Raw genomic sequence first — 11,944 nt, forward strand, 5'->3', positions numbered from 1 at the left:
AAAATCAAAACTGAAACCGTACGATTATATTAACCTTGAATCGAATTTTATACAATAGTCGATCTTGAAAATTTTCATTAGAGCAGACCGAGGCTGACAGGTTAACAATTTAGTTTTGATTTTTATAGAAAACTTAAAAGTTCATCCAAAAAATAAAATTTTATATCAGTTATTACTGCATACATTTGACTATCTAATATTTTACTATTAGTGGAAATTGATAACTGATATAAAAGAACATTTTTTGAGTACATATTTTTTACATGTAAAAATTAGCGTCAGAACTAGAGTAACATATATGAGATAACATACATGGAATGAATTGATTACAGGATTAAAATAAAAAATAAAATATTTTATAATAATATAGATCAAACGATGTAAGCGAGAGTATTTTTCTCGGTATTTTTAGGATGAATGACAGTTTGATAACATCATGAAATTAATTCTGCGAATTCAAGGGAAAAGAAAAAAAGTAATTATTCAAGGAAAAAGGTTTTATTAATAATAATTTTATCCTTGTGTGTATTCTGAAATATAATGCTAATACTTATTTTAACAATAAAACTGGATTAAATAATTTTATATAATTATTTCAGTTTTATTGTTAAAATAAATATTAGCATTACATCGAAAGAAAATAAGTATTAGCATTATATTATCGCCTATAAGCACAATAATTTTTGTATAACAAATAATTACTTTTTTTCTCTTTTACAGATTTAAAAATCCTTTTCTGTGATTGAAATATTGTACAATAGAACCTCTTTATAGTCCACAAAAACTAGTAGTCTCACACACATACACAAGTACGAGCCCATGTCCGTTTGTACATTTTTGGGTCAAAGGTGAACACACAGACATGGGCTCGTGCTTGTGTCATGTTATAGTGCCTCGTCACGATAAAAGGCTAAACTAATAGGCGTGGAAAAGTGACGTTTTGACGAAATTGACTTCTTTGAAACGTTTGTAATCAAAGATCTTATTAAATATGTTCTTTGTGTTTATTTTAGGCTCCTTGCCCTCTGTCTCATTGTTTTGTTTTATTATTTTATTTTAACCAATATTTTATTCGATTTGGCATACGTATACAGGTAATATAACGGATGTATTCAAAACACTCGGAACCTGAATTGTATGATGCGTGACGGTTCGTATTAGATAATTTGTTTGATGCATAATAACCGGTAAACTTTTGATAAAATCTATATTTACATGTCGTATGATTCGCATATGAGATGATAATGGTTGTCAGTTTAAAATAGTTATAGCGTTATTGATATGTGCCTCTAATATCTACTGATTACCATTTTATATTATCTTCTGATAATTATCATAAAGCAAGTCAAACAAAAGTTTAAAAGAACTTTTATTCCTTTTACGAAACATAATTATTTCAAACTTCTTTTATAAGAAATAAAGACTTTACGTCTTACTTCTGAGAATAAAATTAATCCCCAGATAGCACAGAATACGTATGATAAATATTTATAACTTTACATTTTTTTGAAACATTTATATAAAAATATTTTATACATATCTTATATAAAACTTTATTTGAAATATTAAGATATACATTAAATATTTTATATAACATTTATGATAAATAAAATTAAATATTTTTAATAAGTATTTTTTAATTGGATTATAAATGTCTTATTTTCATAGCATTTACTATACATTTACAATAAATATTTTATAATATTATAGGTTGTTCGGAAAGTTTATTTCAAATTTTCTAACTCAAAATAGTATATTCTACATTCAAAAAATTAACGATTATATCATTTGATAGAGCAAAATTTCAGCTTTAAAAATCTGATTTCTTATTGCGGTACAATGATATGTAACGCAGTTATGAGCAATTAAAATCAAAATGTCCTTTACTTAACTTGTAAATGACTCAGGAACAAAAAATTGTAAGAATACGTTTAAAAAACGATTTTATAGGAAAAACTTAAAGCTTTCACGACAGGTAGTCGAAAATATTTGCACGTGAGACTCACAAAGTAAAAAGAAAATTTTTTATTTTTTTCAGCTCGTAGTTTTTTATATGTAAAATATAATGAACCTTCCGAAAATAGAGATTTCAAGTTTTAAACTGTTTTTTTAAATTTAAATTTTTTTCATTGTTTACGAAGATATTGTATATATGTATAATTTTGAGCTAGAAAATTGAAACAAATTTTCCGAACAACCTAATATTTTTATGATCATTGTTTATGATTTGTGCAATTTAAGATCACAAAAACATTGACAAAATATTCAAAATAAATTTTATGAATATTTACAAATACTTTGTAAATATTTTATAAATATCGTGTGCTATCTGGGCCGATAAAATATAATCTGTATATATCTGTGGTAATCTGTGATAAACCGACACACAAAAAAGAATAAAAAAGAATATTTAGTATTATTTTTTATGAATATCAAATTTTTTAAAAATCTTATCTGCTGATACGTACTTAAAAAATCTAAATTTTTTACATCAATTTTAATATTTATTTATCGTAAAAAGGGAAGAGAGAATCGCATTGGAAGCGCTAACGAAATAACGAAACAGAATTCACAGTAGTGCGGAATCGCGGTTCGTCGATCGACCGATACAACAGCCGTTAAATGATACATGACCGTTGATTATCCATGATTATTATTATAGGAAAGAACCTTCCGTCTTCATGAACTAGAAATCCTGATACACTTGACGAACACGATACATACGCCTTTTGATTCTTTTCAGAAGCTCTTATATGTATAAAGAATCAAAAGATATGTGCTTGCGTTGAAACCACTGTAACGAGATGAAAAATAATTAATAAAGATAAGATAAATAATATCTTGAACTACAAATTGTATAAATTCAACATTGTATAAATTTAAGAATAAATTATAATCACTTTGGAAAAGTGGCTAAAAAATTCAAATAAAACGATATATTTCAAAACAGGGCTACGAGTTAACATAAACAAATAACATTAATATATCAAGAAATACATTTAAAATAAATATAATTAAAATAAACCGATTAGATATTTCAATTTCGATCGAGTCAAAAATATTGTATTTATTTATAATTTTTAATTTAATTTTATGTATAATCTTAATTTTTAATGATACAACTGCAGTTTTACTAATTGTCTTTTTAATGATACAAGCGTGACGCTGAGTAGCACTGAGATAATAAAAAGGAATGAAGGAAGGAAGGAAAACGAATGGTAATGAAACAATGAATACAATTGTTCAAAGAGTAATATTTTTTCAATAAGCATTTATTTTGTGCATTAATAATGTTAGAAATACCATAAAAAAAACATTAGAACATAACAAGAATAATAATGATAACATTTACAAGCAAATATACAAAATTACGTAATTAATAAATTAAAAAAATTAATAACTTTTAACTTAGTCAATTTTAAGTTAAATTGATAATAATTAATTTTTAATTTAATTTAGTTACTTTTTAACATTAACTTATTGACTAACTTAATTAATTAATTTTAAATTGAATTTTAACCACCTGCCTACAATTAACAATAAAATGTACAATTACTTTTCACACTGTTTACAATATTATTTAAAGTATAACCTATTAATTCACACTCTACATTTGAATTTAATTTTTAATATATTTTATAATAAATATTGTTATACATATATTATAATAAAATTACTTTTATTATAATAAATTTTACGCAAAACTACAGCATCACATTCATCGATAATACAATTTTTATTTAAAAGTGTTATAAAATATTTGTCACTGACAATATATATGTATTCCGGTACAGAGTATACGAATTCGTAAGAGAGTAGCAAAACCTCTGACTGATTAATTACGCAACATACTATGTGTACTTTTAACCATGTAAATATGTAACTTAATGTGTAATTAATCCTATAATATCCCAACACCATCAAATTTGTGTTGACCACCGATATACAGTGATCTGGTACGTGACTTAACAAAATTGAATTGTGTTTTCTTAAATTCAATTTTGTTATATGAGTCCCTTAGTTGCCAAGTGGCATAAGGCTTATGCTTATAAGGCAGATTTATGCCACTTGTCAACTAAGGGCTTATATAACTTAAGATCTAATTTATATTCATATTCTCATATCTAATACTTCAATTAAGGGTAAAATCGAAAAAACATAATTTTCAAAAATACATAGAAACATTATTACGTTCAGTGGACGCCACAATTTCTTCACATGAACGTGCAATGAATTGAGATTAAGTACAAGCAAAAAACTCGAGCATTAATGATCACCGATTGGTGAGCAAGCAAATGTCACGGACATTTTTTTTTTTTGAGAACATGTCATTGAAAATCTTTCCAGCGATACAAAAAATGAGTAAAACTATATTTATTCAGGATCGGCTGATCCACACGTTAATAAAATTTCTAGTATCGACGTGTAGAGAAAATCGTGCCTAAACAAGATTTGTCGGTTAATGATTACGGAAAGTCTAGATGTGGATCGGCGATTCGTGACAATGTGCACGTTTTAAACACGTAATGCAACGTAACAATATTTAGACATATTGCTATTTAGAAATATTGCCCAAACACGTAAATAAATGTGCCGCTCAAGACCACCCCTCGAGGAAAATAGCAGATTTTAGAACAAAACAGAAAGTTCTAGGACTAAACATTTATTACGTAACATCCGCTAAGGGTCAACCCCCTTGTCCGCGCGGGGGCCGCCCCTTGATTTGTATATAAACGGCGACCGCAAAGAACGCAGCGCACTTCGTTTTTATAAGTAAAGTTAGCTAAATATCGCGCAAGGTTCTAAGCACTTAATTTTCTGCTATTCAAGTTGCACTCCGTACTCACAAGGGAACGGTCCGAACTGTCCCTCACCGATTTTGATGCGCTTTGGATATGTTGTAGAGCATCAAAAAATATTCGACCCATATTTTTTTATAGCGGCCTATCTCGAGGTTTAGGGGATGAAACATGTGGAGTAAATTTTATCAATGGCTAACAGAAATAGAGGGAAGCACTACTTATCGATGCAGATGGCGCCAGATTCATGGACTCTCCTTAGTTGGTGCGAGTTGCGCATATTCATTCTATTAATTCTATGAGTAGTTGGTTGGCATCACACGATTAAAAGTATAAAGAGCTATTTTGTATTTGATACTGATTTTATTATATTCTAATCAAAGATTCAGTGTGTGAGTATTTATTCAGTAACAAAATCCCATATCCAACTTCACAAAACACCCCCTTGAAAAAATAGACTTTTTCGTTTTCAGAGAATATCTTCGAAACTATGCCGCGTATGAAAAAATGGTTTATATAACAGTTTTACAGTATTTTATGCTCTATGTAATAGTGTATTCATTTTTTAAATCAAATTTTTTAATTAACATTCTCAGGAAAATACTTAAATTTTTTTTCACGACATTCTCTTTCTCAGAAAAAAGGTACTGCCGTGGGCATGGTTGATAGGGCCTTCCTTTTATCAGTTCCCAAATTCCATAAAAAGAACTTCTGATTTTTGTTATTGATACACTACTTAATAATGACTATCCGATAGATTTTATTTTTAATACTATATTAATAAGCGACTAAAATCTTTATTAAATAAAAAAATTTCAAAGCAGAATAACGATATGTCAGTTGAGAATGAAGATGAGAAAAAGATATGATTTACAGTCCCGTTTATATTTAATATTGAAAATAAATTAAAAAATACGGTTAAAAATGTAAAATTGTCATTCTTTAGTCTTAACAAACTCAGCTGTTTCATTCACACAAACAAAGACCGATTACCTAACATGCATAAAAAGAATATAGTGTATAAAATCAATTGCAATGCGTCGTACGTTGGTCAGACTAAACGTACATTAAAAACAAGAATAACTGAACATAAAAACGACATATGTAAAAATAATGGCAATCTTTCCATTATTAATGAACATCGACTAAGTTTTAATCACGAATTTGATTAGAACAATATAGAGATTGTTGATTCTGAAAGATGGCTATATAGGAGACGCATTGCAGAAATGCTATACATAAAATTACAAAACAATAGCTTAAATTTACAATCAGATACCGAATTCTTCGACCAAACGTATATACCTATTTTAAATAGTTTAAAATGACTCACTGCGTCAAATTACTCATTTTACGTTATTGGATTGTAATATTATTATTGGGGTTGATATTTGTTTATCGTTTGCGCAGTCTCCTTACGTACATACTATTTTTCTTAAGACACTTTTCGTCCTCACTTTATTTGACTACTGTCTGTTGATATGCAACATATTTGTTTCACGTACTTGCGAATAATTTTAACATCTCGATGTAATCTTTATTTTTCGATCCTTTACTTCATGATTGTACTGGTGAGTTTCTCTTTTTGTCTTCCTGAACTTTACAAACTAATATTAAAATGACAATGTTTTATTAGATCTTCTATTCATTACCAAAAAACCATCTAATTTTTTGTCGATAACAGTATAACGGTACCAGAAAAATGTCCAATAAAATTTTTCCATAATCGGAAGCCATATACATCTAATGGCTACATTTTTCCTATCGTACCAACCGGAATTGTTAAAAAAACTATATTTGTTGCAAATTCAAGTTTAGTTTCCGAAATTATATTTGGACAATGTCCAATCCATGAATCTAATAATAATACAGATTGTGGTCCGACATTTGGGAAAAATACTTCTTTCAACCAAGTTTTTACATGATTTGATGTTAATTTGCCTGATTTAGAGGCCGTAACAAAAATATTAGGTGTGTTACGTCCAGACGATCCTCACGATTCTTTCTTCCGGAAAGGTCTACAAGTGACGAGATAGCGAGACCATAAATAAATAACCGACAGTCCGGATGTCGTCTTACCAAAAATCTAAACAAAAGTACTCGCTATCCCGCCATAAAAATTATTTTAAGACAATTCATTTACGAGCGTACGTGCACGAATTGTGAGAACACGAATCATTTCCTCGAAGTCTCAGCTAGAAAAAGTAATAAATATACACTCTACTGTCACCGAAAACAGTAAAACCATAAATATTCACTCTACTGTCAGTCAAATTGCGGATGATTCTCACAAGTTGCGCTCGTAAAAATTAAAATCTGTCATACAGCGAGCCTTGCGAGAAAGGGTGCAAGTGCATTTACTCGATGCGGCCCCTCACGTACATTAAACAAATAAGGCTATAAATTTTAAAATAACGGTGACATCGGTCAAACTCCTTCCCGCCCACAAGACGCCTCCTAACTCCCAACCAATCCTAGGGCTAAAAAACTTAGCCCTTTGTTTTACCGATAAATTCCTCCTCCCATCAGAGCCCGACAAATCAGGGGGAATCAGTATAAAAACCCCGATTTTTGGGTGCTCGCGGTAGTTCATCGCAGTTTTTCCGAGTTAAGGGCAATTGTCCGTGTCGCAAGATCGAGTCGATTGTCTGAGTGAGACGCATCTCGGAGCGAGTCAGTTTGTCCGTGTGTCGGTTGGTCTCTTGGACGTTCCTCGATCTTGTCCGGACGGTGCAGTGTCGGAGTGGTTGCGCAGTTCACTACCGGAGCTGTCTATTGGATCGGCTGCTCGCGGGGCCCAGCAAACATCCTCAAACTCAAGCCGATCAACCCACGCTGACTGTAACAGTGAGGCTGGACCATCGCCGTCGACAGTCAAGCTGATCAACCCACGCTGACTACAACAGTGAGGCTGGACCATCGCCATTGACAGTAAGCCTGCACTTATATTATACAAATCGAGTAAAATTTACTATCGAACTCGATTTTTATTTATTAGTGGAACATACCACCGCAGACGGGGCAACCCCTCGCTGTTCCACTAGGACCGAGCACCCGACTCTCCGCACTGCCCTCATACCCCCTCTTACTGTCCAAGACCGGGGGACCGAAAATCAGACTCAGCCGGAAATTCCTCCACCCCTCGACGTTTCTTACTTCCCCGTTTCAAGTCCTTTATCCATCTTAAATGATCTCCTGGATCTTCTTCCTTCTCCTCCTCCTTTCCTCGCAGATTTATTCCAGGAAGATCCTCCACTTCCTTCATATCCTTCTTCTGATGAAGAACCACTAGATCTTACAGTTCCAAGATCCTCCTCTATTCTTCCTGAATCCCTTCCGTGCTTCATCCAAAACCCGAATGACATACAAGGTTACCTTGTCACTGTAGCCCAATTCTGTCCTGACTGTAGAGTCGTGGTCTACATCCCAGGTATCAACCACCCCTTTTCCGCTCCGATCGCCACTCTCGTAGCAATACGTCCTTCCTCCTTGGGACCTCGCCCACCAACTCTTCACCTTCTCTAACCGATTCATCACACGCTTACACGTATATGTACACTATATATTAATTTAGAAATTGTAATAAATTAATTATGTTAATTTGTAACTATTTTATTTCATTTAATAAATAATATTTCGATGTTCTTTTTACATTAAAGATTATGATTGTGATTTGATTTAAAAGCAACCTTCCCCGCATTCCAACCGTCATCCCCGAGATCGCACTCGGTCCATATCCCTGGCTATAAGGATTGAGTTCCTTGGCCTAAATTTAAAGGACCAACGGGCGTACGGTTCGGGATAAGAGTCATAGTGTGCCGTATACAAGTATTATAGTATGGCACACTGACCTAATTCCGTACCCTTTTTAGTGCGTCCGACTATCTCTCGTAACTCTCCGGAGGGTGAGACGATCGGGAGACACATCTGGTGTCAGTTACGTTCTTCCGAGGCCTCCTCCTTAACCCAGAACTTCCCACGTAATAAAAATCCTGAGGCTTGGACGTAATAGGTGTTTTGAATAAATTGTTCTGCACTCTTGGACCAAATGTTCCTGTAACTTCTCGTAATACTCTATAAACAGAGGCGACAGTAATCTACCATCAACGGAAACTGTCGGTTGTATAGTGTAATTGTGCGTTGTTGCTGATATAGATTGTACTACAGTTTCTACCTTTTTGACACCTTTTTGTACTAAGGTACGACCAGAGTGAAGTTTAAATTGAAAACCATTCTGATCCGAATTATAAATATTTTCCTGTCCACAAGGTGGACTTTAACCCGCGGGTATTTAGGGATACCTGGTGGAGCTAGAAATCCCCAAGGTATCATCCGGTCCCTGGGAACCAGGATACTCAGAGCGCGAGAATATCCTCGCGTACCATAGTGCGTGGCGCAGCGCGTGCAGAGCCCCGTATAGTGTGGGACGAAACCGTCGTGGGCTCCGTGCGGTTCGCGATATTAGCCGAGCCGCGACGACTCGCGGTAACAGGAATATCCGACTGTACCAAGTTCTAGGACTTGAACACGTTAATTCGAGTGGACCTGCGTCCCGCGTCCATCAATCCGACGGACGTGACAGTTACTTTAGGTTTTGACATACATTTCATGGCATACGAAATTTCTTTACCATAAAATGAATTGACAGAATTAAATTTGATGAAAATATCGAAATCATTAGACATAAAAACATGTAATTATCATGTTTTAGGTGATGAAAAAGATTTTGTTTCAATGTTTGATGTTTAATTTGATTGAATAACTTTTGAATGATACTTAATTTTATTCTGTGAGATATCGATTAAATTTATTTTGTTACATGTTTAAAACATGTTAAAATAAATTTTGTTTAAAGTTAAGGTCGTGCACTAGATAGTATGTTTCCGCTAGCTGTCGGTAATAGCTGTCGATAAATCAAGGGGAATCACTATATAAACCCCGATTTTTCGGAGCTCAGAGCAGTTCATCGGCAGTTTTTTGAGTCAATCGTCCGAGACGTAAAAATCCGGTTGACTGAAACAATTCCAAAGTAGTTTGATCAATCGAGCCTTAGTAGTCAGTGCTCAAGTCTTAGTGCTCAAGTCACTGCTCAGTGCGGACTAATTGAGTCCAAGTGCTGAATCCAACATATTTACGGACATTTGGAAGTCCACCTGTCTTCTCGAAGACGACTCCAGAGACTTAGCCGCCAACAATCATCCTCGAAATCGAGGCGATCAACTCACGCCGACTATAGAGGCTGGATCATCCCCGTTGACATGGAAACCCCCGACGCTGAAAGGGTGGAATTCCAAGGAGACCTTATTGCCTACGGTCTTCGACTAGTTAGAGTCCGCCCGACTGTCAGCCAAACCGCCGAACCGACTCCGCCACCAGCCACTCCTCAACCTATACCTGAAATTTCCTACTCCCCCGTTTCCAGTCCCTTATCCTTCTTAGATGATCTCCTGGATCTACTTCCTTCTCCTCCTCCTTTCCTCGCAGGACTTCTCCAAGAAGATCCTGCACCCCCTTCAGATCCTTCTGACGAGGAACCATTAGACCTTTCACTTCCAAGATCTTCCTTTACTTTCCCCGAATCCCCTCCATGCTTTATCCAAAACGCGGTTGACATGCACAATTACCTTATCACTCAATCCTATCCAGAATGTAGAATCGTGGTCTACATCCCTGGTATCAACCACCCCTTTTCCGCCCCAATCGCCACTCTCCTGCCAATACGTCCTTCCTCTTTAGAACCTCGCCCACCAACTCTCCACATACTTTAAACCGATTCACCCTACACACACACACACACACACACACACACACACACACACACACACACACACACACACACACACACACACACACACACACACACACACACACACACACACACACACATATACACGTCCTGTGCTCGGACGAGGAGAGATCTCGATTACAACTACAATAAGCAAAAAGCAAACAGGCAAGGCGAGCAGACGGGTGAACTTCAGCCACCTTGTCGGTCACAGTAAAAATTCAGCGATTGTCAACACTACGGTAACTGTTCACAGCCTCGATATAACTGATAAACAATAGCTAACGTAGCGTCTTTTCTTTTCCTTTCCTTCTGAAAGGTTAGATTACACAAAAGAGAAATCAAACATAAATTACTTTGAATCGTTTACATCTGTCGTTTTTCGGCTAATTTTTAGTTCATTCTTGTTATAAGAAAGCAGATGCTATTTTTGTCGCGATGAATAATTCCGCAAGTCAGCAAGGTCAGAATAGGCAAGCAAACCGAAATACCGCTGGAGACCGGCGAAGAAATAGGGATGTACAACGCCAAAATGATTTCTTACTGAATAGAGACTGGAACCGCAACCGGGACTGGAATTCCCAAATTGAATTGGAGGCGTCCCTGGAAACTAGACGGCAACAGCAAATTCCGGTTAATAGGCAAGCTCGCAATAAGAACAGAGCACAACAATGGAAGAAACAAGCCAAAGGAGAACCGAAGAAAGAAGAAATGGACTTATCAAAGTTCAAAACTACAGTTGAAACTCCGCCAAAAAATGAACCACTATATGATCTAGTAGCTGGATCAAGACCAGTGAGAAGATTATATTCCCAAAATTGTGACTTTTCGGGTTTTCCACTTTTGTGTGAGACAGTACATAGAGACTTAAAACAGTCAAATCCAAGAATTAAGCGCGAATTACCATATTGCGCTTTTTTACACTCAATGACGACATGTCTAAATGCCTGGTTAATTAACAACGTGACTAAGGTTAATTTAGAAGATAGATATAGCGATGAATCGGATTCACTATCATTAATACCAAATGAGATGTTAATCCCTCAACCAATAGCTGAATACTTGTCCATGATCAATACAGTAATAACACCTTCTGGAGATACTATTAGAGTTAACGTTCCAGATTCATGCGTGCCTCAACATAATATACCAGCAGAAGAAGGAAAAGAGGCTATACCACCAGGAAGTTTTGGTGATGCTGACGCACAGAATCATAATACTTATGAATGTTATGTTTCTCCATATGTGACAAGCCGGTTCGTCGAAGCAAGTGTAGAAGAAGCCGCTGAATATTCACCCTTACCAGCTGGAAGATATCCTGCAAATTCTACACCAACTAGGAATCGTTTACATCTGAGAA

General features: G+C 34.7%; 1 protein-coding gene across 1 annotated transcript; it reads left to right on the top strand.

Moving 5' to 3' along the window:
- The first annotated feature begins 10,057 nt into the window (after positions 1-10,057).
- Positions 10,058-10,567, top strand: LOC108777287 (extensin-like). Its single transcript, XM_018544126.1, has one exon. The coding sequence runs from the start codon at positions 10,058-10,060 to the stop codon at positions 10,565-10,567; it is 510 nt and encodes a 169-aa protein (XP_018399628.1).
- The last annotated feature ends 1,377 nt before the right edge of the window (positions 10,568-11,944 follow it).

This window comes from Cyphomyrmex costatus, unplaced genomic scaffold (genome assembly GCF_001594065.2).
Source record: "Cyphomyrmex costatus isolate MS0001 unplaced genomic scaffold, Ccosl1.0 scaffold43, whole genome shotgun sequence".
Classification (NCBI taxonomy): Eukaryota; Metazoa; Arthropoda; class Insecta; order Hymenoptera; family Formicidae; genus Cyphomyrmex; species Cyphomyrmex costatus.

Excerpts from the sequence above, each read along its gene's own strand:
- LOC108777287 (XM_018544126.1), top strand. The coding sequence starts at position 10,058 with ATGGAAACCCCCGACGCTGAAAGGGTGGAATTCCAAGGAGACCTTATT.